Source organism: Quercus suber, unplaced genomic scaffold, assembly GCF_002906115.3.
Source record: "Quercus suber isolate HL8 unplaced genomic scaffold, Cork oak 2.0 scaffold_631, whole genome shotgun sequence".
Lineage (NCBI taxonomy): Eukaryota > Viridiplantae > Streptophyta > Magnoliopsida > Fagales > Fagaceae > Quercus > Quercus suber.
In genome coordinates, this window is record NW_027070073.1 from 128,544 (window position 1) to 149,882 (window position 21,339).

General features: G+C 31.1%; 1 protein-coding gene across 1 annotated transcript; it reads right to left on the bottom strand.

The window, feature by feature from the left end:
* Positions 1–941: 941 nt before the first annotated feature.
* Positions 942–1,988, bottom strand: LOC111999291 (uncharacterized). Its single transcript, XM_065765463.1, has 2 exons — positions 1,235–1,988; positions 942–955 (listed from the first exon to the last, which is right to left on the bottom strand). Exons 1-2 carry the CDS (start codon positions 1,986–1,988, stop codon positions 942–944), a joined length of 768 nt encoding a protein of 255 aa, XP_065621535.1.
* Between the last annotated feature and the right edge of the window lie 19,351 nt (positions 1,989–21,339).

Sequence of the window (21,339 nt, forward strand, 5' to 3'; positions counted from 1 at the left end):
AAGACATGAAAATTGATCCAAGAAACAAGTGAAAAAAAGTTGTTTTACTGAAACTCGACAGATAGCTCAACAGAAAGCTGCTATTGAGATTTAATGGCAGCTTGACACAAGCTTGATCTATTGAGCTTTACAAATTTAGAATTTCCAAATTTGAATTTCGTCCCATGTTGATGTATTTGTTTAGGGTTGTTTTTTTTTTTTTTTGTTTTTTTTTTGTTTTTTTTTCTCTCACAACCCTAAACATATATAAGGCTTTTTTTAAGAGCTGTCACACATGGATATAGAGACCAAGAGTTTATTTTTCTTTGTGAGAACATACTGTGTTTGTACGCCATAGGGTTTTGTAATCAAGTGTTTTTTGATCTTCGTTGTTGATGAGGTGAAAAACTTTGTAGCCAACAACAACCATTCAAGTTGCTAGAGTTAGTCACATATTGGGATCCGTGCAAAGGAGTTAGACATAGATTGGATATTTGTGCAACAAAGGAAAGAAGACTACTTCAAGATCAAGTCCAATTAAGTATTGGAGTAAAAGATCAAGTAGGTTGGTATTTCAGGATAGGCCAGGGTAGTGGTAAGATTCCTTACACTTGTAACTGCTTGATTGTTGAATAGTGGATTCTTGAGAGTGGTGACTTTAAAATCACCCTATGGGGGTTTTTGCGTTGCGAGGGGTTTTCTCCATTTGTTAACAAATCACCGTATCAATTTAATTTCTGCTACATTTAGTTTATTTAGTGATTTGTTGGTGCCTCCACGATTTGCATGTAATTTAACCTAATTAATCAACTTAGGTAATTGAATTAATTAATTGGGGTCAAGCTATCTTAACCCAATACATGAGTCTTTTGCTACCTTTGATCATTTGATTACTGTTATCAAGCCTACCATAGTTGCCTTTAATTATATTTATTTTTCACATACTTGTAGATCAAGTAATGTTATAGCTTATAACCTAGTTAGACATAGCAAACATGTTAGTGGTTATTTAGTGTGGATAGATGTGCCACCACATCTTTATAATGTACTTATAGCCGACTAATGGCTAACTTTTTTTAATGAAAATTCTAGGTATTCCTTCTAAAAAAATCAGATTTGGACTGACGAGCCTGATTGACTTACAAAATGAGGAACTAAATGAACAAAATAATTAACCTTAAAATACTAATTTGAGAATTGAAGTAAAAGTTAAGGGACAATATTGATTTTGGGCCAAAAAATAAATAGATAGTACCTTCATCGTCCCAGATTACTGCGGCATGCAAAACTGTCCTACCAAGTGGGCCACCATAAGCTGGTGAAGAACAAGTGCATAAAATTTCGGACACCAAATTTGGAAACTTTCTCTCAGCGGCCATGTAAAGTGGAGTCTCACCAGCATCATTAGCAGAATATGAAAAATCTGGGTCCTCAGCAAGTAACAATTTCACCACCTCATGGTGATTATAACGTACCGCCTCGTGCAATGCTGTGTCTTTTACTACATTAGTCATTCTAAGCATTTCCCTGGCCGCATTACTCCCACTTTCAGGCTCTTGATGCGGAGATTTTCCTCGTTCAATTAGGACTTTCACTATGGTAGTATGACCATATCTTGCTGCAATGTGCAATGGAGTTTCATATTTGGCATTAGATTGCCATAATAGTGGCGGACACATGTCAAGAATTTCTCCCACAAAATTGGTTGACAATGATTTTGATTCTTCTGCAAAATAAACAAGGCCCATACATTCTTTCACAAATTCTTTGCAGGATAATTTTGATAATTCACTTTCTGTTGTTATGAGGTGAACATGGAGGACTGTGTTTTTATTTGGGGTTAGTATGTGCTGAAGAGGCTCCTTGTTATCTTTGAAGGTCTCGATCATGCCTTCTACTGCAGCTTCATAGAAAATGCGATCCATGTAAGTTATATCTGTTTGCGTAGCCTGATTAACATTACTGGATGCGTGAACTTCAAAAGAACAGGAGGAACTGGAGGAATCCATCTGTATAGTGGCTACTATATCTATGTATATATATATATTTTTCGCTCCACACAATGGTAGTTCCTTTGACTCGCTTTGTGCTCCCTGTTATACAATTGATGTATGAATTGCAACCAAAAAAAAAAAGTGCGTAATTGTCTATAAAGAGGATGAGATGAACAATTTAATGAACCGTAAGAATCAATTTAATGACTACGAAAATTTAAGGTTTACTGTTTACATACTTTCCTTGCTAAGAGTATTGATTGTGCAAGTCTATCACAAAATGGCTCTAGCAAATAATCTGCATGAACAAAAAACAAATTCAAAATTTATTTTTTACTTTTTGAATGCTTTATCTTATATCCGTGGGAATTGGTCAGTGTGGGTTGGTGTAGATAACATGGATTGCAATTTGTGATTGTGAAATTTTAGCTGGCTATTGTGATTTGGGGCATCACTGCATCAGGCATGAGGCTTGTGCTTGTCTTTGAGTGGAAGTGGGGGTAGATGGGCACATAGAGCCACGTAAATAATAATTAATAATTAAAGTAGCATAATTAATGACAAGCAAATTAAAGTAATATAGTTCATTGTTGCTCTAAACAAATAACAACAATAATTTAAGCAGTATAATTAACTAATACATTATAAAAGACAAACAAATTAAATTATGTTAGGCTAAACAACAATTAATAATTTTATAATTAATGAAACAACAATATAACAAATTATAGTTAAAAAAAAACAAACAAATTAAGGAAACAACTAAACAACAATAATTAATAATTTTATTAATATTTCAAATGAACTTATAGTTTATTGTACATGTATCTTTGTTCATTTCATTTTTTTTTTGAGGTTTTTCGGTTTACAAAATGCAAATTTGTTTTGGTTTTAAGAACTTTTTTTTTTTTTTTAAGCACAAACTTTATGCCGGCCAAATCTTGAATTTCGGCTGGTATTTACCGAAACGTCCCGAAACACCCGAAATAGACCGAAATGACTTGAAATTTTTTCAAAGTGAAATAGGAACACCCTAGACAAAATTCCTGGAGTCGCCACTGCCTGTTATACAATTGATGTATGAATTACAACCAAAAAAAAAAAAGGTGCGTAATTGTCTATAAAGAGGATGAGATGAACAATTTAATGAACCGTAAGAATCAATTTAATGACTACGAAAATTTAAGGTTTACTGTTTACATACTTTCCTTGCTAAGAGTATTGATTGTGCAAGTCTATCACAAAATGGCTCTAGCAAATAATCTGCATGAACAAAAAACAAATTCAAAAAGAGTATGAGATGAACACTTTGTCAATTTCAAAAGAGAATGCATACCTTTTTAGTAGTATTGATTCACAAAATGGCTCTAAAAAAAAAAGAGGGAGTGAGAAAAGTGGGAGACTTGAGGTGAATGATTGTGTATTGAGTGGGTTAATGTTTTTAGGGGAGGTAGGTGGTATTTGACATTTTTTTTTTCTTAAAAAAAAAAAAGGACGTGATATATATATTTTTTTCAAACAAATAAAAAAGATAAAATTTAGATATAAGCGGTAATTATAATTTCTTTTTTGAACATGTGTTTGAAAGTGGTATAGTGACATAAAGAAAATGCTGGGTAGGAAAAAATAAGATGAAATGGGAGAAAGAAGACTAAATTTTAGGAGTTCACTTAGTTTGTTAGTTAGTTAGTTAGTTTGTTTGTTTGTTTGTATTTTTTTTTTTTTTGTTTTGTTTTTTTTTTTTTGTTTTTTTTTTATTTTTTTTTTTTTGTTTTGTTTTGTTTTTTTTTTTTTTTTAACTGGAGGTGTTTTATTCAGATGAAAAGAAAAATATTTGTTATAAAATGATTCTCTATTCCTACTCATGAAATTTCCAAACAAAATTACTTATGTTCTATTATTTTCTTTTAAAACATTCTAAACTAATCTAGATGTTTCTAAAAAAACTAATCTAGATAGTTTCATTCCAATTCTGTTCTATTTCTCCTATTTAATCCATTTCATTCCTTTGTTACTCTATCCTAGAAACATCAAATCACCAATATGCATTAAATCAAATCTAACAAACCAGTCAATGCCATTCTAACCTCATCATATAAAAAAAGAAAAATTATACATCAATAACATTTTTACAATACTTTCACAATAAGTCATTGGTGGTAAGTTATTGATTCTAATTTGAACTCATAATTAAAATTAACCTTTTACCTACTAGTAACAGCTAATAACAACCTGTCATTTAAGATTTATTGGAAAAATATTATGAACGTAGTATTTCTCAATAAATAAAAATATCTCTCCTGCTCTTCCTTAATTTTTGGGTAAAAGGTTAATATTTTGCATTTATTATAATTTGGAAATATATATTTTTTATTTTTCAAACAAATAAAAATGATAAACTTTAGAGATAAACGATAACTGTAATTTCTTTGTGGAACGTGTGTTTGAAAGTGTTGGGTAGGAAAAATAAGATGAACATGAGAGGAAAATATGCTAAATTTTAGGTATTGTCTTAGTTTTTTATTTTTTATTTTTTAAATTGGGAGTGTTTTACTTTTATTTGTATGAGAAAGAATTTAAAAAAAAAAAAAATGCTAGGAAGTTTAGGAGTTCTCTTTTTTAATTGAAAATGAAATTTGTTATTTGACATTAATTTATGACCCTATTTCTAAAAAATGTTACCTTTCAATATTAATGAGGATATTTTTGAACTATATAAAAATTCAGTTTAAAGAGATGAATCCCTTTATATAGATATAATAATAGATAGACTATCATTATGCCAACCAATTACACCCCTAAAAGCAAAAGTGGCAAACTGACATGTAGAACATACGATACCAAGTACCAAAAATACCCAGAATGTAAAAAATATTAAACTTAGTACGAACAACACAACATAAAATAAATAAATAAAAGGAGAGAAAATATTGAATCGAACAGAAACAAAAATATAATCGTAGGGTTTTTTTCAAAAACTATATTTAGATATACAGGTTTTTTAAAGAATAAGATGATTTTATTACAAATTAATCTAAAACATTAATCATTATAATAAGTCTTTTTAGGCCAAAATCAAGATAAAAATTCTAATTACTCAAAGTTAAGGGTTGCTCCTATAGGAATTTACCAATTCAGACCAAATCAAATAATAAGCCAGCAGAGAATTAGTATCTTATCCATTCATTTTCCTTGCCAGAATTACAATATATTTAAGGGAAAAGTTAATGGGTGTCCAAAGGAACTTTTACAATATATTTATTACCACTAATTTTTACCAAAATCATCTTTTACAAACTGAAATTTATTACAAACTGAAAAATTAGCACGCTCTCATTTCCCTTCAACAGCCTAAATTTCTAACTGAAATTCCATCAACATCAAGTGAAATCAAAGTCAACTAATGGAAATTAAAGAAACTAAAGAGAGATTTTCAATTTTACCTTAAAAGTTTTCATAAACGGACCCAAGATTTGGAGAAATCTTCAAACCAAATTGAAACAGTAGACCGAAAAGGATTGAAGTGAGGAGGAAAGGATTGAAGAGAGATTAACAGAGAAAAGGAAGTGTAGTAAAATTGAAAAATCAAACAAGCACTTATCAGGGCCTATGGGGTTGATGCGGTTTAAGTTAAGCTTGGTTATATTTTATACTGCAACTGAAAGGATTCAAACATTGCCATCGTTACTGATGAAGAGGCGACAATCTTGCTTGCAAAGATTCGGCTAAAGACATTAGTACTTCGAAGAATTTTTAAAGATGTCTACATAGTTACTGGAAACATAATTCAAGGTTGGTCTTTCAGCTAAGGAAAACAATTGGGAATAATTATTTTAACCACGATAGCTACTGCTTTAACATGGATAATCTTTTTACTCATTGTAGTTTTTGAATTTATCAATAAAGAAAGAAATTTTTGCCCAAATATTTTTCTAACAAATGTGATATATTCATGGCATACTTTAAAATTGGAAGGGTGGGGTACAGATCTTTAACACGCAAAGAACATTTGGTGGTTGGTTAACGAATACACAAGTACTTTTTCTTTTTCTTTTTCTTTTCTCTTTTCTCTTTTTCTTTTTCTTTTTTCAAATTTTCTTTTCTCTTTTCTATTTTTCCTTTTTTTCAAATGTCCAACTGAAAATTTTTGGTCTTTAATCTCAGAAAAGGAAAGCCCATAAATCAAATTTAAAAAAATCACCATCCCTCTTCATTCTTCAAACCCAAAGAAAAAAGGTAGCCACTTCACCCACAAACAATCTGCTGCCATCTTACTCAGATCTACCGCGGCATCGCCAATGCCTGGACTGTCCCTGATCTGCCGTCGCCACTGCTTGATTTGGTATTTTCATCTCTCTTTCATTCACTGTGAGAGTGTGTGTTTATAGTGTTTTGATAGACTTCTTTCAGGGAATCACGGTGTTGTGTGTGGGAAGTTATAGTGTTTTGATACTTTATCTTTGAGTTCTGAGTCTTTGACTAGTTGACCGTCTCCTTTTATGCATCTGTACTATAAAGTTTTTGTAGTGTTGAGTTTTGTCTTTTGCTTTTTTGAGTCTTTGACCGAAGAGTGTGGGAGTGCTTATTGCTACGTGGGTGGGTCAATACCTTAAATGAAGAGTTGTAAAGAAAATATAAAATAATTTATCAAAATGTCTAGCAAATTCGTAAAAAATTGGTAAAGAGTAAAAAAAAAAATAATAATAATAAATTAAAGTATTCTAAGTAATAATAATTAAAGTTCACTTACAACCATAGTTAATATGTTATTGTATTAGAAAAAAAAATATGTCAAATGAACTTATAGTGTTTTTTTTAATAGATTTTGTATAATTTATGTTTCTTATTAACAACTCTAAACAAAAATTCTGGAGCCATCACTGTTCCTATTTATTTTAAAAAAGAGAACAAAAAAGAAAAATATTTTACAATTCAGCATATTTTACAAACAATTATTATGCTGACAACACAGTAGAATGCATGGGCTTGAAAAATCTCCTTTATAGCACCATAATGTCTTCTGGTAGGAGTTGTTGGAAATGATAAAAGCTGAACTTGATAAAAGCTGGTGGCAATGATAAAAGTTGCTACCATACGGAGGAGTGAATGCTACCAAGTGTTGAACATAATTAGTCCCATCTATCTCTTCCTTGGAACCAATCATCATCAATATCCAGATCTAGGTCATGATTATCATAATAAGGATCATTGTTTATGAAATGATGGCCAGCTAGCAAAGGATTTGGTAGTTCCCAAGAATCAACATGTGGCCATTGCTGGTGATAGACTTCTGGAGTACTTGGACTTGAGTCATTTAGGTTTTGAATTCTTGTGTTGAGAGTTTCTGTCCATCTGAGTGCTTTCTGGCAACATGACCAAGAGGGTTCCACATGCACATGAAAAGAATTATTTGGATTAGTGAGCCAATGGACTTTTGGCAGGTGGAAAATTCCTTCTGCATGAACATCATTTTTTGAATTAAACTTGACAATTATGGATCCTGCAATAATTCTGTGTCCAAATCTTAGATGAACTTCAATGATATATCGTTTCCAATCTCCATTATGAGCATCATTTTTGAGGATTTGAAACTAGAATTTTTCAAAATATCTATTATTATTTGGGAAAAGTAGCTTGTAAAATCCTGGTTCAAAATGGATGCACAAGTAGTACTCATTAAGCAGATACCACATGTAAAGGTAATGGAAAACAGTCCAATTGGATATCTAGAAGGCATAAGGTGTTTTTCATGGCTGGTTAGGGTCAGGATAGATGGCAAGAAAATGGTTGTAATGTTGTTTAAGGTAATCATGGAGGATTCTGATGATTCTTTTGGATCTGGCTTCAAGGGTTAAGGTTTTTATGTGGTCTCTTATATCTAAGGGAAGGCTTTCTATCATATCAGTTATGAAATATGAATGTGAAGATGAGGATGGATCTGTGATAGGGTATACACACAGAGGTGAAGAAATGACTGTGGCATTAATAGTTGAGGATTTTCTAGAAAGATAGTCAGTAATCAAATTATCTTTTCCTTTGATATGCTTGACTTGGAAAGACCATTGTGAAAACCAATTTGACCATCTGAGCAGCTGAGGATGAGGGAGCATCTTTCTTTTGAACTGAAGCATTTTTGGACAGGAAGACATGTCCATTTCGACTAGAAAATTATGCCCGAGGAGATGAAATTGAAACTTTTCAATTCCATTCTTTACTGCTAGTATTTCTTTAAATGTGGAATGGTAATGGAGCTCTGAGGTCTTGAATGCACCACTTTTATATCCATAAATATTCCTCTTTCCATTAGTTTCTTCAAAAAGAGCTGCTGCCCACTATTCATCACTAGCATCTATTTGTAGCACTAGTTTGCTTGGTCCTGGAATTTGGAATAGAGGAAGCCTTTCTGCCAATTTTTTCAATTGCTGGACTGCTTCCATGTGGATTAAATCCCACTCTGGGGGGTTCTTCTTCAAGAGTTGAGCTAGACAATTTCTGTACTTGGAAATATTTGGTATAAAATCAGACATATAATTAACAATTCTAAGAAACTGTTGTATCTGTTTAGCAATAGAAAACTTGTCTGGAAACTCTTTAAGAGATGTAGCAATATGTGGCTGTAGAGTATACTTTCCATCTAAGATAGTCATCCCCAAAAACTCCATTGATGTTGTAGGGGGCTTTTTTGTTATATTAGGCTGGGCTACCTCCTGTGGTACTAGGTCCAAATGTTCTGAGTAAGGGAGTTGAGATAGTCAAACTGCAACTTAACTTGGTCTGGCTTGTGCGCAAATTATGCCTTGTCTGCCAGGAACATGCTTACGGTAGGTAGAGCTATTTTAGATGAGTTATGGCAGGTAGACATGATAATAAAACAAAAATAAAAATAAAAAATACTTCAGCTTCTCAATTAAAGTAAACAATTAATCCTTAATTAAAAGAGATAATCACAATAATGATAATTACTTTTAATAAAGAAAGTAAGTTAATAAGTGGTCAGCACATGGGTCAATCAAGAGAAGAATGAAATCAGAGCAAATCCAGTCTGCAGGACCAAGACCAGAGAGGGAAGAATGCTTCTTCTCAACGTAATCAACCTCCCAGGGAAAATCCTACCGTGGAAGTTAATTACTTTGAGGGAAGTGGATCTGAATGGTTGGTGCCTAGAGGAAAACCCCTTTTTCTTGCTTTTGGCAAAGAGTAGGATTTTGAGAGGGAGAGAGAGAAATCAACCTACTGGTGCATGCCTGTCGGTCTAACTCTCTGTTTTTTCCTTTCTTCTTTCTTTGTTTTTAGTTTTCCTCTTATCTTTTCTTTATTTTCTTTTACACTTGTTTTCTATTTTGTGATTCCTTAGAGATGATTCTTGCTGTCCTTCTCCCTTCTGGGCATGGCAAGGGTCTCCTTATATAGTGCCTGTTGTGACAAGATTTTACTATTTTAGCCCTTAACCACTTTTGTCTGGTCTGGGTGTACTTGCCGACTACCACTGGTAAAACATCAATGAAGAAATAAACAGTAACTACAATTTCTTTTTTGAACGTGTGTTTGAAAGTAGTGGGTAGAAAATAAATAAGATGAATGTGAGGGGAAAAAATGCTAAATTTTAGGAATTCTCCTAGTTTTATATTATATATTTTTTAAACTAGGGGTGTTTTACTTTTATTTGAATGAAAATATAATTAAAAAAATGCTAAATTTTAGGGAATAAAAAATGAACGTGAAGGAAAAAAATCATAAATTTTAGGGGTTCTCTTTTTGAATTGAAAATGAAATTTGTTATTTGATATTTATGACCCTAAATCTAAAAAAAAAAAAAAAAAAATTATCCTTCATTAATGAGAATATTTTTGAACTATATAAAAATCTAATAGACAACACTTTGCTCCATTTCAGCCATCTTTTCTTCCATGGTAGAGGTGTTAGTCATCATGACTAACTCAACTTCCCAAGATGATGGAGAAGGAAGTGAATTGAAGTGAGCCCGATGAAATCTCATTTTTTGGGTTCCCTTCGGTGGGAGAGAAATCGTGCGACCAACTTCTTATGAAGGAAGAAGGGGATTTTCCCCCATACTTAAGGTGTTTTAAGGTGGAGGTATCCTTGTTGATGACCTTGTTTCTTGTAAGAGGGTCTAAGGAGATGATTGTCTGGACCTTAGCTTCTTGATTGATATTGAAGTTCATTGTTTGCTTTAGGTTGGCTATAATTGATTACACCAATGTAGTTGTTGGTGGTAGCCGTACCAAGTTTAGTTGAAGTAGCTTTTGCTGAAGCTTGAATGTCCTTACTAATGGCCATTGAAGTTGGTAGCAAGATGATGAAAATTTCTTTCTTTGAAGGAGAGTGAGATGAAAGGCAGAGATGTCCCACTGGGCGTGCCAGAATTTGTGGACGACTAAATTTCTCAGTTCAAAATAAGTCAAACAAGTAAAATAGTTTCACAAATGCGAATTTGTATTGATGATTGTGTGGTACAATTCTCTATGATTACAAAAGAGTGATCCTTTGATTCGATCTCCTTGAAAGATTTGTTGATTGGAGTTGTGGTAATGTGTTTTTGATTTGAACACCAAATATACTTCAATTTGGCTGAGGAATGGATCGAATATCTTTGAAACGGAATTACAATGAATTTCTGGCTATGAGCTTGTTAGAAATTCTTTGCTCTTCACGTTCTTTGTGTGTTCATGTTCTTTGTGTTCTTCGTGTGTTCTTCCCTTTTGAGGGTTTGTGGTGGAAGTTCTTCGGTGCTTTAGAGGCTTTAATCCTTAGAGCTTCGCTGAGTTGTGGTTTGTTGAGGTTTCTGGAGGCTTTCGAGCTTAATTCTAGTGAACTTTGAGATCTAGGCAGGTAGTTTGGATGATTCTGCTTCGAATGTTCTTTGTATTTGAAGGTTTGTGGTGGAAGTTCTTTAGGGCTTTGGAGGCTTAAATCCGTTGAGCTTCACCAATTTGGAGTTTTTGGAGGCTTTTGAGCTTAATTCCAGTGACCCTTAAGATCTAGGAAGATGATTTTGATGATTTCTTTTCGAATGTTCTTTGTATTCGAAGTTGAAATTCTTAAAGTTCTTGAAGGCTTCAGGGCTTGGTTCCAGTAGAGCTTCTGGACTTCTAAACTCAAGATCTCTTCTCCCAAGATGTCTTGCTGTCTTGGTCCCCCTGAATTAGAAAGACTTCTATTTATAGGAGTTTAGGGGTGGGTGAGCGACACGTGGCAGAGTCTGATCGGTGACATATGTCACAGCCTGATCAGTCTGCTTATGTTATCACTTACATGTGCTGGACTGATTATGTCATCGTTTACACATGCGAGGTTGGTTATGTCATCGCTTACATGAGCTGATGCGTGATTAGTCTTTGCATAACACTTAGCAAATTTCTATTGGCTTCTGAGTAGTGATAGCAAAACCTAGCAGCAGTATGTGGTGCTTTGTAATTAGCTGTATTTTGTAAACTTGATAATATGATGTGTCAGCTTGTGATAGGCTGAGAATTTTTCCTCTCTAATATATATATATATATATATATGAACCAATAGCAAATTCACAAGGAACTCAAATATTAAATCGAACAGCAAACAAAAATGAAATCATAGGGTTTTTTCAAAAAATATATTTAGATATACAATTTTTTTAAAGAATAAGATGATTTTATTACAAATTAATCTAAAACAATCATTATACTAAGTCTTTTTAGGCCAAAATCAAGATAAAAATTCTAATTACTCAAAGTTAAGGGTTGCTCCTATAGGAATTTACCAATTCAGACCAAATCAAATAATAAACCAGCCATAAATTACTATCTTATCCATTCTTTTTCCTTGCCAGAATTACGATATATGTCAGGGAAAAGTTAATGGTGTCCAAAGGAACTTCTACAATATACTTATTACCATTAACTTTTACCAAATCATCTTTTACAAACTGAAATTTATTACAAACTGAAAAATTAGCATGCTTTCATTTCCCTTCAACAGCCTAAATTTCTAACTGAAATTCCATCAACATCAAGTGAAATCAAAGTCAACTATAATGGAAATTAAAGAAACTAAAGAGAGATTTTCAATTTTACCTTAAAAGTTTTCATAAACGGACCCACGATTTGGAGAAATCTTCAAACCAAATTGGAACAGTAGACCAAAATTGAAAAATCAACCAAGCACTTATCAGGGCCTTTGGGGTTGATGCAGTTTAAGTTAAGCTTGGTTACATTTTATACTGCAACTGAAAGGATTCAAACATTGCCATCGTTACTGATGAAGAGTTGACAATCTTGCTTGCAAAGATTCGGCTAAAGACATTAGTACTTCGAAGAATTTTTAAAGATGTCTACATAGTTACAGAAAACATAATTCAAGGTTGGTCTTTCAGCTGAGGAAAACAATTGGGAATAATTATTTTAACTACGATAGCTACTGCTTTAACATGGATAATCTTTTTACTCATTGTAGTTTTTGAATTTATCAATAAAGAAAGAAATTTTTGCCCAAATATTTTTCGAACAAATTTGATATACTCAATGCATACTCTAAAATTGGAAGGGTGGGGTACAGATCTTTAACACGCAAAGAACATTTGGTGGTTCGTTAACGAATACACAAGTACTTTTTCTCTTTTTTTTTTTTTTTTTTTTTTCACATTTTCTTTTTCTTTTTCTTTTTTCTTTTTGGTTTTTGTTTTTCCTTCTTTTTATTTAGAAAAGAGAAAACAAAAACACAAGTATGACTCCTTATTACCCTTTAGAAGCATCAAAAATCCTCCAAGGCTATTCACCCTTGATTTCTTCACTAAGGTTCCATTTTGTTTCGGCAAAAGTTTTGTTTAGTAAAATATTTTTTACATTTGCAGATGTTTGGAGCGACTAATTTACAAGTTAACCTGAAAATAATTTCTAGCTAACCATAAAATTAGACATGGCAAAACATGTCAAAATTTTCTGACCCACCCAACCCGACCTGAAAAATACTCGATCTGAACACGATTTTTTTTCCCCGAAACAAAAAGGGGTTGACCTGTGACCCGACTCATGTTTTTTGCAGGTCAACTGGACCCAACCCCGACCTGACTCGAACCTAAACCATTTTTAAAACTTTTTTTTGGGTAAAAAATAAAATCAAATTAAGGCAATATTGGTTTAATTGTTTGTTATGAGATTTAAGGAAACAATTAAGACATTTACATAACTGCATACAAATTAATTGAAAATGACGGTCAAGCATTCTGTAATGAGTAAAGATTTTTAGATATCAAATAGTAAAGTACATGCCAAGATAATCTAGTTATAGTAGAGTTGAAAATATAGATTTAAAATTATAGACATGTGTGAGAAACATTCACAAGTGTGAAAATAGTGAAGTCAAAGTATCAAATTAGCATAAATTATGAATGCTTAGACCTATTTTTTAACAATTTATGCCCAAACAAACAGTTTTTCAAAATAAATTATAATATTTCCTAGAGTTTGTGTTGTTTAACAATGATATGATATTCATAAAAGGCAATATATAAATAAGTAAACAATCAAACTTTAATGTATATCTCAAATTGAAATAGAGTGCCAACCACTATTGATAATAGATTATAAAATTAATTTTCAAGATTGTAAATTTCTTATATTTTTAAAAATAATTTTCAAGATTGTCAAATGAGCTATCCATTAAGCCATTTGTAATTTTGTTTTATATTTTGGGATGTTGATATTGTATATAAATAAAACTTGTGTATTTGTTTTACTTATCTTTGTGTTATTTTGTTTTAGACAGCAATGTTAGGATTTGTATAATTTTAAAATTATTGAATAAGTATTAATAAAGTTAACTGAATTCATTCTTGATATAAGTGGTAAATTCAAAGTAATGCATTTTACATCAAGTAATTTGTTGCATGACTTTCCAAATGGCAAATACATGTTATTTTCTTTATTAAAAAAGAAAATTCATGTGAAAAATACAAGTCAAAACCTTTGATTTCATTGAAAAGTATTTTGAAAAAAATTCATTCATACACAATTTTTAATAAAAATATAGTGTATTACTTTTTGTTTTATTTAATAGGGACATAATTGTAAATTTCTTCTAATTCTATTTTTTATCCTCTCATCTTTCTTATCAATCAAACTAATACGTTTTTATCCCTCCATTTTTTCATCCTTCAAACCAAACACTATAAGAGAAAACTTAAATCTCTTCTATCCATTCTCTCCTCATTTTTTATCCTCCTACTTTTTCATCCTTCCAACAAAATGGATCCTAATGATGAAAAAATATTGAGAGTGTAAAAAAGTGTGCGTGGAAAATATTGAAAAAAAGAAAACTAGGAGGATGGAAAATATTTTATTTTCCATTTATGGGTCTTTGGTTTGGAGGATGAACAGTTCTTTTGTTTGGTTAGAAAGAAAAATGAGAGTAAGAAAAATGTAATCTAGATGAATATACTTTCATGCCCCTTTATGGTAAATAAAGTTTTATTATAATAATATTATTATATTAACAAGTTCTTCACCACAATCTTCGTCATTCGTGAACTGGGGTTGGTCATAGGTTCTATGTTTGAAAGGATTGTTCTCCCTTGATCAATTGATGATGTTGAAGCTTTGGCGGCAATGAGAGCTTTGCCTTTGGCTCAAGATATCAGCATTTCTTCTTTCATTCTTAAGGGTGATTTCACTGGTGGCTCTACATAGAGTCTAGGGTGGTCCTGTGACCACCCTGACCTGAAAAAATAATTATTATTATATATAAATTTTTAAATTTATGATTTTTTTTTTTATCCTTAAAAAGCTTAGTTTTTGTAGGCCTAACATAACTAAACTTTTGGACAAAATTTGACACCAAACTTGATTGTAAACTAAGTCTACAACTCCATTCAATATATATTTTTTATTGATTATGAATTTAGCAAATCTATTATTTAATTACATTTTCTTCTTATATCCTCTATACTTACAAAATTTCAAGAAGATCAAAGATTAATAGTTATGTCATCAATCAAATGTTTAAATTTCGAGTTTTTATAGTTTAAAATTATACATAAAAATAAGTTTATGATCGAATAGTAAATAACATCCAATTGACACGAAACTTGACATGTGTTTTAAGAACATAGAGAACATTTAATTCAACGATTAGATTTGCAAAATAAGTAGCAATGTTAATTTGTTTAGTAAGAGTTGCAGCCTTGTGCTACAACTTAGTTTGTATACAAATTTTGTCCTTGGACTTTAGTCTCCTTAACAATATATTAGGTCCTTACATGAATAATAATTAAAAAAAAAAAAAAACCCAAGAAAAATTTTAAAATAGATGTAGCTTACAATATTTATAATAAGACTATCATGTGACGATTTCAAAATAAGAAAATTCGTAGAAGAAAATTATAAGACTTTATTTGTTTGCATGTGAGTGAGTGAGTGTGTGTGTGTGTGTGTTGTCAATATATGAAGTTGTCTTATTATATATTGCATAATTTAAGTTTCTTAATGACCACTCTCAAAAAATATTTCTAGAGTCGCCACTGGGTGATTTAGAGATAATCATCAAACCTTTGAGAAGCAATAGAATCTTTTGCCTTCGATGGTCATCTAATTGAGGAGACAAAAATTTTAATAGGTTCTTTTGCTAATGTTTGTTTTTACATACTTGTAGATAGGGGAACTTTGTAGTTTACAACATTGCTAAACATGTTAGCAGTTTTTTTGTGTGGATGGAGGATTTCACATCTTAGATTCTTAGTCTATAGTCTTAGTTGATATGATTACATTTTCTTAATAAAAGCTGCAAACCCACTTTTTTTATCCATTTTTTAATACAGTACTTTAAAAAAAGGGTATGAATATACTAGTGCACACTAGTTGTTTCTAAAAATTTAAATAAATAAAAAATTGTTGCACAATTATATATATATATATATATATATACAATTTCTGCACTGAAATTATGATTTCAAGTCGCGATTTCAGTTTATAAAATTTTGAACTGAAATTATTTAATGCAAAAATTGTGTGTTAAGATTGTATGCAACAATTAGTGTGGAACAAATATTAATCATAAAATAAGTGCTATTGGGCATAAAAAATAATGGAGCAACTTTAGTCTTTAGACTCAAAAAAATCATAGAAAAGGAAATGCCTACCAAAAGTCGCGCCACATTCATCCTCCCAAAGAGACCAGCTGTCTAGAAGAAGCCCACAAAACATCATATCTTTGAGCAAGTTGGCCTTCAAAGTTCAACCATTACTTCCCGGTTTCCACTATTTTGGAAGCTTGATTAATGGAAAACAAAGACGCCCACAAATAAAAGTAAAACATCATATCTTTGTGCAATTTGCTTCAAAAGTCACACCATTTCTTTTCTTTGCATATAAATAAAACTTGCGTATTTGTTTTACTTATCTTTGTGTTATTTTGTTTTAGACAGCAATGTTAGAATTTGTATAATTTTAAAATTATTGAATAAGTATTAATAAGTTTAACTGAATTCATTCTTGATATAAGTGGTGAATTCAAAGTAATGTATTTTATATCAAGTAATTTGTTGCATGACTTTCCAAATAGCAAATACATATTATTTTCTTTAAAAAAAAAATTCATGTAAAAAATACGGGTTAACCCGACACCCCATAAACATTTATACTTGTGAAGTGACCACTGCACCAAGGGTGTGCAGTGGTCTAGATGCTAGTGCTCTTAATGTTAAGTAGTATTGATCCCCTAACTAAAATAATAATAATAACAATAGAATAGACCATTTAAGGTTTTTATTATTATTATTATTATTATTTTTACAATTAGCTTAACTGGACATTTTTTACCATCGAATTATAAGATGTAGAATTTGAATCCATTTACTCCAAAAGCTAATTAATGTCTTAACGTGATGGTGAGAACAATTTTTTATTTTATTTTATTTTTTGCATCGGTTGCATGGAATTTTAATCAATCCCTCAATCTTAATGAACAAGCTAGTGAATACATAAAGGGAAAAGTTAATGAATGTCCTAAAAATATTTATTAGTAAATCATTTTTTTTTTTAAATTGACAATTTTTTAATTTTCAATAAAAATTATATAAAAACTTTTTAAAAATAATTTACTAATAATTATTTTAACAGCACCTATTAGTATAACTCATAAATAAATAGCATTACAAAAGTACAAAGTACAAATCATAAAGAGTGGCTGAAAAAAAGAAGTTAGCTGAAAAAAATAACTTTCACCTTACGTATTATTGATCCTCCAAGTAAAAAAAAAAAAAAAAAGAATAAAATAATAGACCATTTAAGTTTTTATTTTTTATTTTTATTTTTGTTACAAGTAACTCAATTGGAAAATTTTTTATGGTCGAATTATAGATGTGGAATTCAAATTCTCCTGTACCAAAAATTGATTGATATCTTTAGCGTAATGATCAGAACAATTATTTAGAGTTGATGCCATAAGTTGAAATTCTATTCTATTAAAAAAAAAAAAAAGGAACTCTATGTTGCAATTACATAAAAAAATTAATTTGATTTTGTTAATTAATTTTAAGGTGTTACACAGATGGGGAAAAAAAAAAAAAAAAAAAAAAAAAAAAACAAACTTCTGATTCGTTCAACCCACCGGATTTGGCCTGGTTAATCTAGTCCATTTAGTTTCCCATTTTCTACTTCTATTTTCACGGTCTTTCTTGTTCCCTTTCAATTCCTGCCTCCAATTGGAAAAAATCGATAGAATTACTTACGGGCAAGTTCACGGATGAAGAAGAATAAGTTGAAGAAATAAAACCAGAAGATGCAAGAAAAATCAGCTAAAACCCAACTGTATGTAGCTGTTTCAGTACTCTAAGAAGGTTTCCTCTGCCACTGCAATCCCTTTTTTTCTTCAATTCCTTCGCATATGTAGATGAAATGAACCCATATGGGACACATTGAGATAGATTTTTTTTTCTTCTTACTGTACATAGAGATTAAAATAGTGGAAGATTAATAGGATAAAATAATGTGGAAGAAGGTGCATGAGCCACTATGTATGAAAGAAAACGTTAGAAGAATTTTCATTTTAGTAATTGGATCAGTTGGTCTGATTTTTCCATGCCATTAAACAGAAAATTATATACTGTTTTATCAAGGCAACTAAATTTTAATATCCATTATCATTTGAAAGTAATTTACTTCCTTTGAAAAAATAAGGATAGTGCGGATAGAGAAATCTAATACAAATTTGTGGTTTATATATGCCTTTCGTTCTGTGACGTATTTTGATTTCTTCAGTATTATGCCTAACCTGGTGTTTCTTCTTAGTCTTTTTAAATGATTTTGACTGCTTGGTGAACAAGTGAAGTGTAGATTTGGTTTGTTTGCTGGTATATGGTTTTATCTTCTCAGCTCTTTTTGAAAATCTTGGTAGAATCTAACGGATTTCATTATGCTCTGTTACTAGTTTGATATCTGTGGTACAGTGCCCTTTCTGCCTGGATATTATTGGCAATTAAAGGAAAAAAAAAAGGGAAATTTAGGTGCTGTTAGGTTCCTTTTCAATTTTCATTTTCTGTACTCATTTTCTCTTCTCAAATCCTGTATTCATTTTTTGTTTCCAACTCAATTTCTGTTTGGCACCGATTTTGGTCTAGTTTTTGTTTTTCTCAAATCCTTCTATTTTCTGACAAAACTAACAGCCACCTATCATCCACTAGAAACGGTTCGTCTCCTTCATCAAACCCAGCCACAACCCCTCATCTTCATAATCCAGAAGTTTGATGCATGACTTGCTAATGGTCAACATTACAAACTTGGAAGTTCATTTTCTAATGAATCGGTCTAGAAGGTTTCTCATAATAATGGTTTATGGAGTGATACTTGATTTTGACTGGCTATCAGGAGATGTTGAAGGAGATGCTTAAGTGTCATACTGATGTTCCTGACATCTGGAACCTTCTAAGTGTGTCTCCATTTCAAAGAAAGCTCAATCTAAAAGAATGAACTCTGTTTCATCTTACCTGTAGAAGCACATCCAGTTTTTACGGAGGACTTTGTGGTAGAAGTAATCAATTTGAAAATCCAAGTTGTAGTTCCAAACATGATTGCTCTTTTGTTGTGAAATAGGAGTTCTTTAGCCTTGGAAGTAGTTCTCAAGAAGTTTAGCAGTATTGTTCTGGGGATTGCTTGTAGCAGTTTTAATGCATCAACGAATGCCTTTTTGGATTTGCATATATTAAGCCAGCTCTTAGTTCCTTTTAGCTGAAGTTTACTACTCTATGCACACTCTCTCTCTATCACACAACCCTTACAACAAATCCCACAATAGATACAGGATATAAACGATTGATAATAATTACAATCAAATTTAGTACATAATAAAAGCCAACAAAAAACATAGTTGTAAATAATAACTTTACAAATCTGATTAAGGGAAATTATATAAGTGGCTCAACTTCACAAGGAGTAAGTATGAGAATGTGGCTCAATCAAAGAAAAATGCTCAATTTTAGGCTCAACATGGTTTCTAATGATTACAGCTGTAAAAGGGCTAGCTTGAAAGGTTCAAACACATCCTAAAATGACCAAAATCATGTCCCGAGTATATCAACCAACATGCCACCAATCGTGTATTGGGTGCCCCAATAGATAACCAAAACAAGAATAATGAGATCAACAATAGAATATGATTAATGATGAAAAGCTAGTTGCTCCTTGAGCAAAGTCAAACTATTTGCTACCTAACCAATGTCTACAATTTCATGAAACATGAGCCTAACACCATTTTCATCCTGTACAATAAGTTGACAACTAAAGTTTTTTTTTTTTTTTTTTTTTTTAAATATTCTAATCATTTTGGTATATTCATTGTATACAACTCTCTAAAAAAGTTCTATAAAAAAACTCGAGAAAAGCAAGAAATGAATATTAATTAGTTGCTTAATCCGTTTGAGATCAAACTCAATTTCAATCAATCTTTGTATCTCATGAAAAGCATTACAAACAATAAACATACACCATGTATAATGTTTAAGCAAGTAGTTCACTTACAATTAGTAAGGTAAAAAAATTTAGAAAAATGATATGATGAAATTATTTGACTACATCTACATGTAAGATGTAACAGATAATAACTCAGAAGGAAAGGATATGTATTTGTCTTATGTTAATAAGTTGTAGGTCTGTGCACAACTTAATCAATCTGCCCTCCATGTATAAGCTGGGTGCACCTAAGAATGGAAAGCCCTTTGGTGAGCAAAAAAGAAAAAAAGAAAAAGAGAAAAAAAAATATATATATAAATATATATATATTACTCAATAAATACTTTATTGCTCAACATGAAAAAGGGAGAAAAAAAGAACTAGGCCAAATTTCATCTCAATCCAAAGCCTACAAAATAGAAAAAGGAAAATTTAAGATAGAAATTGGCCCAGTCCAGCTTTCAAAAAATGCCCATTGAAAAAAAAAAAAAAAAAAGAAAAGAAAAGAAAAGAAAAGAAAAGGGTAGAGGCATTGCCCTCCCTACAAACAATGAGAGGAAAGGATTCGAGGAATCACTAGCAGGAATTTGAGACTTGAGTACATAGTTACTTAGCTTGGAGGGTTCTGTGAGTGATAAATACAAATTTCTTTTTGTTTAGCTAAAAAGAAAAATTAGAAAATGGAAAAAATAGTTCGTAAAAATTTAATATTTTTTCCTTTATTATATAAAAACAAATTTTATCAATAACAAATAAGAAGTAATTTTCTTCAATTATTATTATTATTAAAAAAATTAAGTAATCAATTAAATTAATAAAGATTACATCTTTAAAAAGTGAACTCATAACACTTATTTTATTACTTTATTTTTACTTATCTATCCATTTTATATATAACAAAAAATTGTGATTCACTGAATTAATTAGATTGACACATTATAAAAATGACTCAACATAATTACTATTTGATTTTAACCTTTATGTTCTCTCTCTCTCTCTACTCATTCAGTTTATATTTTAAAAGTAACTTAACTAACTAATACTGAACCTTTTGTCTCGTTAAAAAGTGAATAATAGAATAAGATAATAGTTAAAAGGGTAAAATATCATTTTCGTCCCTAAACTATCACAAAAGTTCATTTTTCGTCCCTAAACTTTCAAAAGTTCTATTTTCGTCCCTAAATTATCACAAAAGTTCGTTTTTCGTCCCTAAATTTTCAAAAGTTCTATTTTCGTCCCTAAACTTTTCCAAACGTATTGATTTTCGTCCCTCCTACATCAGCACTCTGTCAAGCCACGTCAGCACTCCGTCAGAACTTTTGAAAGTTTAGGGACGAAAATAGAACTTTTGAAAGTTTAAGGACGAAAAACAAACTTTTGTGATAATTTAGGGACGAAAATAGAACTTTTGAAAGTTTAGGGACGAAAAACGA